Raw genomic sequence first — 14,169 nt, 5'->3', positions numbered from 1 at the left:
TCTCGGTCCAGGTCACCATCTGCTTTGGACGTTGTCACTTGTCGTCGGACTCATAGATCATATGCTTGGTCTTGGTCCAGGTCACCGTCTGCTTTGGACATTGTCACTTGTCGTCGGACTCTTAGATAATATGCTCGGTCTCGGTCCAGATCACCATCTGCTTTGGACATTGTCACTTGTCGTCGGACTCTTAGATCATATGCACGGACTCGGTCCAGGTCACCGGTAGCTTTGGACATTGTCACTTGTCGTCGGACTCTTAGATCATATGCTCGGTCTCGGTCCAGGTCACCGTCTGCTTTGGACATTGTCACTTGTCGTCGGACTCTTAGATCATATGCTCGTTCTTGGTCCAGGTTACCATCTGCTTTGGACATTGTCACTTGTCGTCGGACTCTTAGATAATATGCTCGGGCTTGGTCCAGGACACCGTCTGCTTTTTACATTGTCACTTGTCGACGGACTCTTAGATCATATGCTCGGTCTCGGTCCAGGTCACCGTCTGCTTTGGACATTGTCACTTGTCGTCGGACTCTTAGATCATATGCTCTGTCTCAGTCCAGGTTACCGTCTGCTTCGGACATTGTCACTTGTCGTCGGACTCTTAGATCATATGCTCGGTCGCGGTCCAGGTCACCGTCTGCTTTGGACGTTGTCACTTGTCGTCGGACTCTTAGATCATATGCTCGGTCTTCGGTCCAGGTCACCGTCTGCTTTGGACATTGTCACTTGTCGTCGGACTCTTAGATCATATGCTCGGTCTCGGTCCAGGTCACCATCTGCTTTGGACATTGTCACTTGTCGTCGGACTATTAGATCATATGCTCAGTCACGGTCCAAGTCACCATCTGCTTTGGACGTTGGCACTTGTCGTCGGACTCTTAGATCATATGCTCGTTCTCGGTCCAGGTCACCATCTGCTTTGGACATTGTCACTTGTCGTCGGACTCTTAGATCATATGCTCGTTCTCGGTCCAGGTCACCATCTGCTTTGGACATTGTCACTTGTCGTCGGACTCTTAGATCATATGCTCGGTCTCGGTCCAGGTCACCTTCTGCTTTGGACGTTGTCACTTGTCGTCGGACTCTTAGATCATATGCTCGTTCTCGGTCCAGGTCACCGTCTGCTTTGGACATTGTCACTTGTCGTCGGACTCTTAGATCATATGCTCGGTCTCGGTCCAGGTCACCGTCTGCTTTGGACATTGTCACTTGTTTTCGGACTCTTAGATCATATGCTCTGTGTCGGTCCAGGTCTCCGTCTGCTTTGGACATTGTCACTTGTCGTCGGACTCTTAGATAATATGCTCGGTCTCGGTCCAGTTCACCGTCTGCTTTGGACGTTGTCACTTGTCGTCGGACTCTTAGATCATATGCTTGTTCTCGGTCCAGGTCACCATCTGCTCTGGATGTTGTCACTTGTCGTCGGATTCTTAGATCATATGCTTGGTCTTGGTCCAGGTCACCGTCTGCTTTGGACATTGTCACTTGTCGTCGGACTCTTAGATAATATGCTCGGTCTCGGTCCAGATCATCATCTGCTTTGGACATTGTCACTTGTCGTCGGACTCTTAGATCATATGCTGGGTCTTGGTCCAGGTCACCATATGCTTTGGACGTTGTCACTTGTCGTCGGACTCTTAGATCATATGCTCGTTCTCGGTCCAGGTCACCATCTGCTTTGGACGTTGTCACTTGTCGTCGGACTCTTAGATCATATGCTCGGTCTCGGTCCAGGTCACCGTCTGCTTTGGACATGGTCACTTGTCATCGGACTCTTAGATCATATGCTCGGTCTCGGTCCAGGTCACCGTCTGCTTTGGACATTGTCACTTGTCGTCGGACTCTTAGATCATATGCTCGTTCTCGGTCCAAGTCACCATCTGCTTTGGACGTAGTCACTTGTCGTCGGACTCTTAGATCATATTCTCGTTCTTGGTCCAGGTCACCATCTGCTTTTTACGTTGTCACTTGTCGTCGGACTCTTACATCATATGCTCGTTCTCGGTCCAGGTCACCATCTGCTTTGGACGTTGTCACTTGTCGTCGGACTCATAGAGCATATGCTCTGTCTCAGTCCAGGTCACCATCTGCTTTGGACATTGTCACTTGTCGTCGGACTCTTAGATCATATGCTCGGTCTCGGTCCAGGTTGCCGTCTACTTTGGACGTTGTCACTTGTCGTCGGACTCTTAGATCATATGCACGGTCTCGGTCCAGGTCACCGTCTGCTTTGGACATTGTCACTTGTCGTCGGACTCTTAGATCATATGCTTGGTCGCGGTCCAGGTCACCATCTGCTTTGGACGTTGTCACTCGTCGTCGGACTCTTAGATCATATGCTCGTTCTCGGTCCAGGTCACCATCTGCTTTCGACGTTGTCACTTGTCGTCGGACTCTTAGATCATATGCTCGTTCTCGGTCCAGGTCACCATCTGCTTTGGACGTTGTCACTTGTCGTCGGACTCATAGATCATATGCTCTGTCTCAGTCCAGGTCACCGTCTGCTTTGGACATTGTCACTTGTCGTCGGACTCTTAGATCATATGCTCGGTCTCGGTCCAGGTTACCGTCTACTTTGGACGTTGTCACTTGTCGTCGGACTCTTAGATCATATGCTCGGTCTCGGTCCAGGTCACCGTCTGCTTTGGACATTGTGACTTGTCGTCGGACTCTTAGACCATATACTCGGTCGCGGTCCAGGTCGCCATCTGCTTTGGACGTTGTCACTTGTCGTCGGACTCTTAGATCATATGCTCGTTCTCGGTCCAGGTCTCCATCTGCTTTTGACGTTGTCACCTGTCGTCGGACTCTTAGATCATATGCTCGTTCTCGTTCCAGGTCACCATCTGCTTTGGAGGTTGTCACTTGTCGTCGGACTCGTCGATCATATGCTCGTTCTCGGTCCAGGTCACCATCTGCTTTGGACGTTGTCACTTGTCGTCGGACTCATAGATCATATGCTCTGTCTCAGTCCAGGTCACCGTCTGCTTTTGACATTGTCACTTTTCGTCGGTCTCTTAGATCATATGCTCGGTCTCGGTCCAGGTTACCGTCTACTTTGGACGTTGTCACTTGTCGTCGGACTCTTAGATCATATGCTCGGTCTCGGTCCAGGTCACCGTCTGCTTTGGACATTGTCACTTGTCGTCGGACTCTTAGATCATATGCTCGTTCTCTGTCCAGGTCACCATCTGCTTTGGACGTTGTCACTTGTCGTCGGACTCATAGATCATATGCTCTGTCTCAGTCAAGGTCACCGTCTGCTTTGGACATTGTCACTTGTCGTCGGACTCTTAGATCATATGCTCGGTCTCGGTCCAGGTTACCGTCTACTTTGGACGTTGTCACTTGTCGTCGGACTCTTAGATCATATGCTCGGTCTCGGTCCAGGTCACCGTCTGCTTTGGACATTGTGACTTGTCGTTGGACTCTTAGATCATATACTCGGTCGCGGTCCAGGTCGCCATCTGCTTTGGACGTTGTCACTTGTCGTCCTACTCTTAGATCATATGCTCGTTCTCGGTCCAGGTCTCCATCTGCTTTGGACGTTGTCACTTGTCGTCGGACTCTTAGATCATATGCTCGTTCTCGTTCCAGGTCACCGTCTGCTTTGGACATTGTGACTTGTCGTCGGACTCTTAGATCATATACTCGGTCGCGGTCCATGTCGCCATCTGCTTTGGACGTTGTCACTTGTCGTCGGACTCTTAGATCATATGCTCGTTCTCGGTCCAGGTCACCATCTGCTTTGGACATTGTCACTTGTCGTCGGACTCTTAGATCATATGCTCGGTCTCGGTCCAGGTCACCTTCTGCTTTGGACGTTGTCACTTGTCGTCGGACTCTTAGATCATATGCTCGTTCTCGGTCCAGGTCACCGTCTGCTTTGGACATTGTCACTTGTCGTCGGACTCTTAGATCATATGCTCGGTCTCGGTCCAGGTCACCGTCTGCTTTGGACATTGTCACTTGTTTTCGGACTCTTAGATCATATGCTCTGTGTCGGTCCAGGTCTCCGTCTGCTTTGGACATTGTCACTTGTCGTCGGACTCTTAGATAATATGCTCGGTCTCGGTCCAGGTCACCGTCTGCTTTGGACGTTGTCACTTGTCGTCGGACTCTTAGATCATATGCTTGTTCTCGGTCCAGGTCACCATCTGCTCTGGATGTTGTCACTTGTCGTCGGATTCTTAGATCATATGCTTGGTCTTGGTCCAGGTCACCGTCTGCTTTGGACATTGTCACTTGTCGTCGGACTCTTAGATCATATGCTCGTTCTCGGTCCAGGTCACCATCTGCTTTGGACATTGTCACTTGTCGTCGGACTCTTAGATCATATGCTCGGTCTCGGTCCAGGTCACCGTCTGCTTTGGACATGGTCACTTGTCATCGGACTCCTAGATCATATGCTCGGTCTCGGTCCAGGTCACCGTCTGCTTTGGACATTGTCACTTGTCGTCGGACTCTTAGATCATATGCTCGTTCTCGGTCCAAGTCACCATCTGCTTTGGACGTAGTCACTTGTCGTCGGACTCTTAGATCATATGCTCGTTCTTGGTCCAGGTCACCATCTGCTTTTTACGTTGTCACTTGTCGTCGGACTCTTAGATCATATGCTCGTTCTCGGTCCAGGTCACCATCTGCTTTGGACGTTGTCACTTGTCGTCGGACTCATAGATCATATGCTCTGTCTCAGTCCAGGTCACCATCTGCTTTGGACATTGTCACTTGTCGTCGGACTCTTAGATCATATGCTCGGTCTCGGTCCAGGTTACCGTCTACTTTGGACGTTGTCACTTGTCGTCGGACTCTTAGATCATATGCTCGGTCTCGGTCCAGGTCACCGTCTGCTTTGGACATTGTGACTTGTCGTTGGACTCTTAGATCATATACTCGGTCGCGGTCCAGGTCGCCATCTGCTTTGGACGTTGTCACTTGTCGTCCTACTCTTAGATCATATGCTCGTTCTCGGTCCAGGTCACCATCTGCTTTGGACGTTGTCACTTGTCGTCGGACTCTTAGATCATATGCTCGTTCTCGGTCCAGGTCACCATCTGCTTTGGACGTTGTCACTTGTCGTCGGACTCTTAGATCATATGCTCGGTCTCGGTCCAGGTCACCGTCTGCTTTGGACATGGTCACTTGTCATCGGACTCTTAGATCATATGCTCGGTCTCGGTCCAGGTCACCGTCTGCTTTGGACATTGTCACTTGTCGTCGGACTCTTAGATCATATGCTCGTTCTCGGTCCAAGTCACCATCTGCTTTGGACGTAGTCACTTGTCGTCGGACTCTTAGATCATATGCTCGTTCTTGGTCCAGGTCACCATCTGCTTTTTACGTTGTCACTTGTCGTCGGACTCTTAGATCATATGCTCGTTCTCGGTCCAGGTCACCATCTGCTTTGGACGTTGTCACTTGTCGTCGGACTCATAGAGCATATGCTCTGTCTCAGTCCAGGTCACCATCTGCTTTGGACATTGTCACTTGTCGTCGGACTCTTAGATCATATGCTCGGTCTCGGTCCAGGTTGCCGTCTACTTTGGACGTTGTCACTTGTCGTCGGACTCTTAGATCATATGCACGGTCTCGGTCCAGGTCACCGTCTGCTTTGGACATTGTCACTTGTCGTCGGACTCTTAGATCATATGCTTGGTCGCGGTCCAGGTCACCATCTGCTTTGGACGTTGTCACTCGTCGTCGGACTCTTAGATCATATGCTCGTTCTCGGTCCAGGTCACCATCTGCTTTCGACGTTGTCACTTGTCGTCGGACTCTTAGATCATATGCTCGTTCTCGGTCCAGGTCACCATCTGCTTTGGACGTTGTCACTTGTCGTCGGACTCATAGATCATATGCTCTGTCTCAGTCCAGGTCACCGTCTGCTTTGGACATTGTCACTTGTCGTCGGACTCTTAGATCATATGCTCGGTCTCGGTCCAGGTTACCGTCTACTTTGGACGTTGTCACTTGTCGTCGGACTCTTAGATCATATGCTCGGTCTCGGTCCAGGTCACCGTCTGCTTTGGACATTGTGACTTGTCGTCGGACTCTTAGACCATATACTCGGTCGCGGTCCAGGTCGCCATCTGCTTTGGACGTTGTCACTTGTCGTCGGACTCTTAGATCATATGCTCGTTCTCGGTCCAGGTCTCCATCTGCTTTTGACGTTGTCACCTGTCGTCGGACTCTTAGATCATATGCTCGTTCTCGTTCCAGGTCACCATCTGCTTTGGAGGTTGTCACTTGTCGTCGGACTCGTCGATCATATGCTCGTTCTCGGTCCAGGTCACCATCTGCTTTGGACGTTGTCACTTGTCGTCGGACTCATAGATCATATGCTCTGTCTCAGTCCAGGTCACCGTCTGCTTTGGACATTGTCACTTTTCGTCGGTCTCTTAGATCATATGCTCGGTCTCGGTCCAGGTTACCGTCTACTTTGGACGTTGTCACTTGTCGTCGGACTCTTAGATCATATGCTCGGTCTCGGTCCAGGTCACCGTCTGCTTTGGACATTGTCACTTGTCGTCGGACTCTTAGATCATATGCTCGTTCTCTGTCCAGGTCACCATCTGCTTTGGACGTTGTCACTTGTCGTCGGACTCATAGATCATATGCTCTGTCTCAGTCAAGGTCACCGTCTGCTTTGGACATTGTCACTTGTCGTCGGACTCTTAGATCATATGCTCGGTCTCGGTCCAGGTTACCGTCTACTTTGGACGTTGTCACTTGTCGTCGGACTCTTAGATCATATGCTCGGTCTCGGTCCAGGTCACCGTCTGCTTTGGACATTGTGACTTGTCGTTGGACTCTTAGATCATATACTCGGTCGCGGTCCAGGTCGCCATCTGCTTTGGACGTTGTCACTTGTCGTCCTACTCTTAGATCATATGCTCGTTCTCGGTCCAGGTCTCCATCTGCTTTGGACGTTGTCACTTGTCGTCGGACTCTTAGATCATATGCTCGTTCTCGTTCCAGGTCACCGTCTGCTTTGGACATTGTGACTTGTCGTCGGACTCTTAGATCATATACTCGGTCGCGGTCCATGTCGCCATCTGCTTTGGACGTTGTCACTTGTCGTCGGACTCTTAGATCATATGCTCGTTCTCGGTCCAGGTCACCATCTGCTTTGGACATTGTCACTTGTCGTCGGACTCTTAGATCATATGCTCGGTCTCGGTCCAGGTCACCTTCTGCTTTGGACGTTGTCACTTGTCGTCGGACTCTTAGATCATATGCTCGTTCTCGGTCCAGGTCACCGTCTGCTTTGGACATTGTCACTTGTCGTCGGACTCTTAGATCATATGCTCGGTCTCGGTCCAGGTCACCGTCTGCTTTGGACATTGTCACTTGTTTTCGGACTCTTAGATCATATGCTCTGTGTCGGTCCAGGTCTCCGTCTGCTTTGGACATTGTCACTTGTCGTCGGACTCTTAGATAATATGCTCGGTCTCGGTCCAGGTCACCGTCTGCTTTGGACGTTGTCACTTGTCGTCGGACTCTTAGATCATATGCTTGTTCTCGGTCCAGGTCACCATCTGCTCTGGATGTTGTCACTTGTCGTCGGATTCTTAGATCATATGCTTGGTCTTGGTCCAGGTCACCGTCTGCTTTGGACATTGTCACTTGTCGTCGGACTCTTAGATCATATGCTCGTTCTCGGTCCAGGTCACCATCTGCTTTGGACATTGTCACTTGTCGTCGGACTCTTAGATCATATGCTCGGTCTCGGTCCAGGTCACCGTCTGCTTTGGACATGGTCACTTGTCATCGGACTCCTAGATCATATGCTCGGTCTCGGTCCAGGTCACCGTCTGCTTTGGACATTGTCACTTGTCGTCGGACTCTTAGATCATATGCTCGTTCTCGGTCCAAGTCACCATCTGCTTTGGACGTAGTCACTTGTCGTCGGACTCTTAGATCATATGCTCGTTCTTGGTCCAGGTCACCATCTGCTTTTTACGTTGTCACTTGTCGTCGGACTCTTAGATCATATGCTCGTTCTCGGTCCAGGTCACCATCTGCTTTGGACGTTGTCACTTGTCGTCGGACTCATAGATCATATGCTCTGTCTCAGTCCAGGTCACCATCTGCTTTGGACATTGTCACTTGTCGTCGGACTCTTAGATCATATGCTCGGTCTCGGTCCAGGTTGCCGTCTACTTTGGACGTTGTCACTTGTCGTCGGACTCTTAGATCATATGCACGGTCTCGGTCCTGGTCACCGTCTGCTTTGGACATTGTCACTTGTCGTCGGACTCTTAGATCATATGCTCGGTCGCGGTCCAGGTCACCATCTGCTTTGGACGTTGTCACTCGTCGTCGGATTCTTAGATCATATGCTCGTTCTCGGTCCAGGTCACCATCTGCTTTCGACGTTGTCACTTGTCGTCGGACTCTTAGATCATATGCTCGTTCTCGGTCCAGGTCACCATCTGCTTTGGACGTTGTCACTTGTCGTCGGACTCATAGATCATATGCTCTGTCTCAGTCCAGGTCACCGTCTGCTTTGGACATTGTCACTTGTCGTCGGACTCTTAGATCATATGCTCGGTCTCGGTCCAGGTTACCGTCTACTTTGGACGTTGTCACTTGTCGTCGGACTCTTAGATCATATGCTCGGTCTCGGTCCAGGTCACCGTCTGCTTTGGACATTGTGACTTGTCGTCGGACTCTTAGACCATATACTCGGTCGCGGTCCAGGTCGCCATCTGCTTTGGACGTTGTCACTTGTCGTCGGACTCTTAGATCATATGCTCGTTCTCGGTCCAGGTCTCCATCTGCTTTTGACGTTGTCACCTGTCGTCGGCCTCTTAGATCATATGCTCGTTCTCGTTCCAGGTCACCGTCTGCTTTGGAGGTTGTCACTTGTCGTCGGACTCGTAGATCATATGCTCGTTCTCGGTCCAGGTCACCATGTGCTTTGGACGTTGTCACTTGTCGTCGGACTCATAGATCATATGCTCTGTCTCAGTCCAGGTCACCGTCTGCTTTGGACATTGTCACTTTTCGTCGGACTCTTAGATCATATGCTCGGTCTCGGTCCAGGTTACCGTCTACTTTGGACGTTGTCACTTGTCGTCGGATTCTTAGATCATATGCTCGGTCTCGGTCCAGGTCACCGTCTGCTTTGGACATTGTCACTTGTCGTCGGACTCTTAGATCATATGCTCGTTCTCGGTCCAGGTCACCATCTGCTTTGGACGTTGTCACTTGTCGTCGGACTCATAGATCATATGCTCTGTCTCAGTCAAGGTCACCGTCTGCTTTGGACATTGTCACTTGTCGTCGGACTCTTAGATCATATGCTCGGTCTCGGTCCAGGTTACCGTCTACTTTGGACGTTGTCACTTGTCGTCGGACTCTTAGATCATATGCTCGGTCTCGGTCCAGGTCACCGTCTGCTTTGGACATTGTCACTTGTCGTTGGACTCTTAGATCATGTACTCGGTCGCGGTCCAGGTCGCCATCTGCTTTGGACGTTGTCACTTGTCGTCGGACTCTTAGATCATATGCTCGTTCTCGGTCCAGGTCTCCATCTGCTTTGGACGTTCTCACTTGCCGTCGGACTCTTAGATCATATGCTCGTTCTCGTTCCAGGTCACCGTCTGCTTTGGACATTGTGACTTGTCGTCGGACTCTTAGATCATATACTCGGTCGCGGTCCAGGTCGCCATCTGCTTTGGACGTTGTCACTTGTCGTCGGACTCTTAGATCATATGCTCGTTCTCGGTCCAGGTTACCGTCTACTTTGGACGTTGTCACTTGTCGTCGGACTCTTAGATAATATGCTCGGTCGCGGTCCAGGCCACCGTCTGCTTTGGACATTGTCACTTGTCGTCGGACTCTTAGATCATATGCTCGGTCTCGGTCCAGGTCACCGTCTGCTTTGGACATTGTCACTTGTCGTCGGACTCTTAGATCATATGCTCGGTCGCGGTCCAGGTCACCGTCTGCTTTGGACGTTGTCACTTGTCGTCGGACTCTTAGATCATATGCTCGGTCTCGGTCCAGGTCACCGTCTGCTTTGGACATTGTCACTTGTCGTCGGACTCTTAGATCATATGCTCGGTCTCGGTCCAGGTCACCATCTGCTTTGGACATTGTCATTTGTCGTCGGACTCTTAGATCATATGCCCAGTCGCGGTCCAGGTCACCATCTGCTTTGGACGTTGGCACTTGTCGTCGGACTCTTAGATCATATGCTCGTTCTCGGTCCAGGTCACCATCTGCTCTGGATGTTGTCACTTGTCGTCGGACTCTTAGATAATATGCTTGGTCTTGGTCCAGGTCACCGTCTGCTTTGGACATTGTCACTTGTCGTCGGACTCTTAGATAATATGCTCGGTCTCGGTCCGGATCACCATCTGCTTTGGACATTGTCACTTGTCGTCGGACTCTTAGATCATATGCTCGGTCTCGGTCCAGGTCACCATCTGCTTTGGACGTTGTCACTTGTCGTCGGACTCTTAGATCATATGCTCGTTCTCGGTCCAGGTCACCGTCTGCTTTGGACATTGTCACTTGTCGTCGGACTCTTAGATCATATGCTCGGTCTCGGTCCAGGTCACCGTCTGCTTTGGACATTGTCACTTGTCATCGGACTCTTAGATCATATGCTCTGTCTCGGTCCAGGTCACCGTCTGCTTTGGACATTGTCACTTGTCGTCGGACTCTTAGATCATATGCTCGTTCTCGGTCCAAGTCACCATCTGCTTTGGACGTAGTCCCTTGTCGTCGGACTCTTAGATCATATGCTCGTTCTTGGTCCAGGTCACCATCTGCTTTGGACGTTGTCACTTGTCGTCGGACTCTTAGATCATATGCTCGTTCTCGGTCCAGGTCACCATCTGCTTTGGACGTTGTCACTTGTCGTCGGACTCATAGATCATATGCTCTGTCTCAGTCCAGGTCACCGTCTGCTTTGGACATTGTCACTTGTCGTCGGACTCTTAGATCATATGCTCGGTCTCGGTCCAGGTTGCCGTCTACTTTGGACGTTGTCACTTGTCGTCGGACTCTTAGATCATATGCTCGGTCTCGGTCCAGGACACCGTCTGCTTTGGACATTGCCACTTGTCGTCGGACTCTTAGATCATATGCTCGGTCGCGGTCCAGGTCACCATCTGCTTTGGACGTTGTCACTTGTCGTCAGACTCTTAGATCATATGCTCGTTCTCGGTCCAGGTCTCCATCTGCTTTGGACGTTGTCACTTGTCGTCGGACTCTTAGATCATATGCTCGTTCTCGGTCCAGGTCTCCATCTGCTTTGGACGTTGTCACTTGTCGTCGGACTCTTAGATCATATGCTCGTTCTCGTTCCAGGTCACCATCTGCTTTGGAGGTTGTCACTTGTCGTCGGACTCATAGATCATATGCTCTGTCTCTGTCCAGGTCACCGTCTGCTTTATACATTGTCACTTGTCGTCGGACTCTTAGATCATATGCTCGGTCTCGGTCCAGGTTACCGTCTACTTTGGACGTTGTCACTTGTCGTCGGACTCTTAGATAATATGCTCGGTCTCGGTCGAGGTTACCGTCTGCTTTGGACATTGTCACTTGTCGTCGGACTCTTAGATCATATGCTCGGTCTCGGTCCAGCTCACCGTCTGCTTTGGACATTGTCACTTGTCGTCGGACTCTTAGATCATATGCTCGTTCTCGGTCCAGGTCACCATCTGCTTTGGACGTTTAGACTTGTCGTCGGACTCTTAGATCATATGCTCTTTCTCGGTCCAGGTCACCATCTGCTTTGGACATTGTCACTTATCGTCGGACTCTTAGAACATATGCTCGGTCTAGGTCCAGGTACCATCTGCTTTGGACGTTGTCACTTGTCGTCGGACTCTTAGATCATATGCTCGGTCTCGGTCCAGGTCACCGTCTGCTTTGGACATTGTCACTTGTTGTTGGACTCTTAGATGATATGCTCGGTCGCGGTCCAGGTCACCATCTGCTTTGGACATTGTCACTTGTCGTCGGACTCTTAGATCATATGCTCGTTCTAGGTCCAGGTCACCATCTGCTTACGACGTTGTCACTTGTCGTCGGACTCTTAGATCATATGCTCGGTCTCGGTCCAGGTTACCGTCTACTTTGGACGTTGTCACTTGTCGCCGGACTCTTAGATCATATGCTCGGTCTCGGTCCAGGTCACCATCTGCTTTGGACTTTGTCACTTGTCGTCGGACTCTTAGATCATATGCTCGTTCTTGGTCCAGGTCACCATCTGCTTTGGATGCTGTCACTTGTCGTCGGACTCTTAGGTCATATGCTCGTTCTCGGTCCAGGTCACCATCTGCTTTGGACGTTGTCACTTGTCGTCGGACTCTTAGATCATATGCTCGGTCTCGGTCCAGGTTACCGTCTACTTTGGACGTTGTCACTTGTCGTCGGACTCTTAGATCATATGCACGGTCTCGGTCCAGGTCACCGTCTGCTTTGGACATTGTCACTTGTCGTCGGACTCTTAGATCATATGCTCGGTCTCGGTCCAGGTCACCGTCTGCTTTCGACGTTGTCACTTGTCGTCAGACTCTTAGATCATATGCTCGTTCTCGGTCCAGGTCACCATCTGCTTTGGACGTTGTCACTTGTCGTCGGACTCATAGATCATATGCTCTGTCTCAGTCCAGGTCACCGTCTGCTTTGGACATTGTCACTTGTCGTCGGACTCTTAGATCATATGCTCGGTCTCGGTCCAGGTTACCGTCTACTTTGGACGTTGTCACTTGTCGTCGGACTCTTAGATCATATGCTCGGTCTCGGTCCAGGTCACCGTCTGCTTTGGACATTGTGACTTGTCGTCGGACTCTTAGACCATATACTCGGTCGCGGTCCAGGTCGCCATCTGCTTTGCACGTTGTCACTTGTCGTCGGACTCTTAGATCATATGCTCGTTCTCGGTCCAGGTCTCCATCTGCTTTGGACGTTGTCACTTGTCGTCGGACTCTTAGATCATATGCTCGTTCTCGGTCCAGGTCTCCATCTGCTTTGGACGTTGTCACTTGTCGTCGGACTCTTAGATCATATGCTCGTTCTCGTTCCAGGTCACCATCGGCTTTGGAGGTTGTCACTTGTCGTCGGACTCATAGATCATATGCTCTGTCTCTGTCCAGGTCACCGTCTGCTTTATACATTGTCACTTGTCGTCGGACTCTTAGATCATATGCTCGTTCTCGGTCCAGGTCACCATCTGCTTTGGACGTTTAGACTTGTCGTCGGACTCTTAGATCATATGCTCTTTCTCGGTCCAGGTCACCATCTGCTTTGGACATTGTCACTTGTCGTCGGACTCTTAGAACATATGCTCGGTCTAGGTCCAGGTACCATCTGCTTTGGACGTTGTCACTTGTCGTCGGACTCTTAGATCATATGCTCGGTCTCGGTCCAGGTCACCGTCTGCTTTGGACATTGTCACTTGTTGTTGGACTCTTAGATCATATGCTCGGTCGCGGTCCAGGTCACCATCTGCTTTGGACATTGTCACTTGTCGTCGGACTCTTAGAACATATGCTCGTTCTAGGTCCAGGTCACCATCTGCTTATGACGTTGTCACTTGTCGTCGGACTCTTAGATCATATGCTCGGTCTCGGTCCAGGTATCCATCTGCTTTGGACGTTGTCACTTGTCGTCGGACTCTTAGATCATATGCTCGTTCTCGGTCCAGGTCTCCATCTGCTTTGGACGTTGTCACTTGTCGTCGGACTCTTAGATCATATGCTCGTTCTCGTTCCAGGTCACCATCTGCTTTGGAGGTTGTCACTTGTCGTCGGACTCATAGATCATATGCTCTGTCTCTGTCCAGGTCACCGTCTGCTTTATACATTGTCACTTGTCGTCGGACTCTTAGATCATATGCTCGGTCTCGGTCCAGGTTACCGTCTACTTTGGACGTTGTCACTTGTCGTCGGACTCTTAGATAATATGCTCGGTCTCGGTCGAGGTTACCGTCTGCTTTGGACATTGTCACTTGTCGTCGGACTCTTAGAACATATGCTCGGTCTAGGTCCAGGTACCATCTGCTTTGGACGTTGTCACTTGTCGTCGGACTCTTAGATCATATGCTCGGTCTCGGTCCAGGTCACCGTCTGCTTTGGACATTGTCACTTGTTGTTGGACTCTTATCTCATATGCTCGGTCGCGGTCCAGGTCACCATCTGCTTT

At 50.6% G+C, this 14,169-nt stretch overlaps 7 protein-coding genes across 7 annotated transcripts; all 7 read right to left on the bottom strand.

Annotated features, from left to right (window-relative positions):
- Positions 1–825: 825 nt before the first annotated feature.
- LOC126278277 (uncharacterized) lies at positions 826–1,758 on the bottom strand. Its single transcript, XM_049978281.1, has one exon. The coding sequence runs from the start codon at positions 1,756–1,758 to the stop codon at positions 826–828; it is 933 nt and encodes a 310-aa protein (XP_049834238.1).
- Positions 1,759–2,073: 315 nt separating this feature from the next.
- On the bottom strand, positions 2,074–3,138 carry LOC126278276 (U1 small nuclear ribonucleoprotein 70 kDa-like). Its single transcript, XM_049978280.1, has 3 exons — positions 3,054–3,138; positions 2,571–2,918; positions 2,074–2,435 (listed from the first exon to the last, which is right to left on the bottom strand). Exons 1-3 carry the CDS (start codon positions 3,136–3,138, stop codon positions 2,074–2,076), a joined length of 795 nt encoding a protein of 264 aa, XP_049834237.1.
- Positions 3,139–3,246: 108 nt separating this feature from the next.
- LOC126278275 (uncharacterized) lies at positions 3,247–4,380 on the bottom strand. The gene has a single exon (XM_049978279.1). It carries the CDS (start codon positions 4,378–4,380, stop codon positions 3,247–3,249), a length of 1,134 nt encoding a protein of 377 aa, XP_049834236.1.
- Positions 4,381–5,454: 1,074 nt separating this feature from the next.
- On the bottom strand, positions 5,455–6,519 carry LOC126278274 (U1 small nuclear ribonucleoprotein 70 kDa-like). Its single transcript, XM_049978277.1, has 3 exons — positions 6,435–6,519; positions 5,952–6,299; positions 5,455–5,816 (listed from the first exon to the last, which is right to left on the bottom strand). Exons 1-3 carry the CDS (start codon positions 6,517–6,519, stop codon positions 5,455–5,457), a joined length of 795 nt encoding a protein of 264 aa, XP_049834234.1.
- Positions 6,520–6,627: 108 nt separating this feature from the next.
- LOC126278273 (uncharacterized) lies at positions 6,628–7,761 on the bottom strand. The gene has a single exon (XM_049978276.1). It carries the CDS (start codon positions 7,759–7,761, stop codon positions 6,628–6,630), a length of 1,134 nt encoding a protein of 377 aa, XP_049834233.1.
- A 315-nt stretch (positions 7,762–8,076) lies between these two features.
- On the bottom strand, positions 8,077–9,141 carry LOC126278272 (U1 small nuclear ribonucleoprotein 70 kDa-like). The gene is made up of 3 exons (XM_049978275.1): positions 9,057–9,141; positions 8,574–8,924; positions 8,077–8,438 (listed from the first exon to the last, which is right to left on the bottom strand). Exons 1-3 carry the CDS (start codon positions 9,139–9,141, stop codon positions 8,077–8,079), a joined length of 798 nt encoding a protein of 265 aa, XP_049834232.1.
- A 108-nt stretch (positions 9,142–9,249) lies between these two features.
- On the bottom strand, positions 9,250–10,590 carry LOC126278271 (uncharacterized). The gene has a single exon (XM_049978274.1). The coding sequence runs from the start codon at positions 10,588–10,590 to the stop codon at positions 9,250–9,252; it is 1,341 nt and encodes a 446-aa protein (XP_049834231.1).
- Between the last annotated feature and the right edge of the window lie 3,579 nt (positions 10,591–14,169).

The sequence above is a fragment of the Schistocerca gregaria genome, chromosome 6, assembly GCF_023897955.1.
Source record: "Schistocerca gregaria isolate iqSchGreg1 chromosome 6, iqSchGreg1.2, whole genome shotgun sequence".
Classification (NCBI taxonomy): domain Eukaryota; kingdom Metazoa; phylum Arthropoda; class Insecta; order Orthoptera; family Acrididae; genus Schistocerca; species Schistocerca gregaria.
The sequence above is the reverse complement of the archived record's forward strand: the minus strand, read 5'-3'. Positions and strand labels throughout refer to the sequence as shown.

Excerpts from the sequence above, each read along its gene's own strand:
- LOC126278277 (XM_049978281.1), bottom strand. The coding sequence starts at position 1,758 with ATGTCCAAAGCAGACGGTGACCTGGACCGAGACCGAGCATATGATCTA.
- LOC126278276 (XM_049978280.1), bottom strand. The coding sequence starts at position 3,138 with ATGTCCAAAGCAGACGGTGACCTGGACCGAGACCGAGCATATGATCTA. Across the intron at positions 2,919-3,053 it reads GACAACGTCCAAAGTAGACG|ATGGTGACCTGGACCGAGAA; the intron begins GTAACCTGGACC and ends CGTCCAAAGCAG. Across the intron at positions 2,436-2,570 it reads GACAACGTCCAAAGTAGACG|ATGGTGACCTGGACCGAGAA; the intron begins GTAACCTGGACC and ends CGTCCAAAGCAG.
- LOC126278275 (XM_049978279.1), bottom strand. The coding sequence starts at position 4,380 with ATGTCCAAAGCAGACGGTGACCTGGACCGAGACCGAGCATATGATCTA.
- LOC126278274 (XM_049978277.1), bottom strand. The coding sequence starts at position 6,519 with ATGTCCAAAGCAGACGGTGACCTGGACCGAGACCGAGCATATGATCTA. Across the intron at positions 6,300-6,434 it reads GACAACGTCCAAAGTAGACG|ATGGTGACCTGGACCGAGAA; the intron begins GTAACCTGGACC and ends CGTCCAAAGCAG. Across the intron at positions 5,817-5,951 it reads GACAACGTCCAAAGTAGACG|ATGGTGACCTGGACCGAGAA; the intron begins GTAACCTGGACC and ends CGTCCAAAGCAG.
- LOC126278273 (XM_049978276.1), bottom strand. The coding sequence starts at position 7,761 with ATGTCCAAAGCAGACGGTGACCTGGACCGAGACCGAGCATATGATCTA.
- LOC126278272 (XM_049978275.1), bottom strand. The coding sequence starts at position 9,141 with ATGTCCAAAGCAGACGGTGACCTGGACCGAGACCGAGCATATGATCTA. Across the intron at positions 8,925-9,056 it reads GACAACGTCCAAAGTAGACG|CACATGGTGACCTGGACCGA; the intron begins GTAACCTGGACC and ends CAACGTCCAAAG. Across the intron at positions 8,439-8,573 it reads GACAACGTCCAAAGTAGACG|ATGGTGACCTGGACCGAGAA; the intron begins GTAACCTGGACC and ends CGTCCAAAGCAG.
- LOC126278271 (XM_049978274.1), bottom strand. The coding sequence starts at position 10,590 with ATGTCCAAAGCAGACGGTGACCTGGACCGAGACCGAGCATATGATCTA.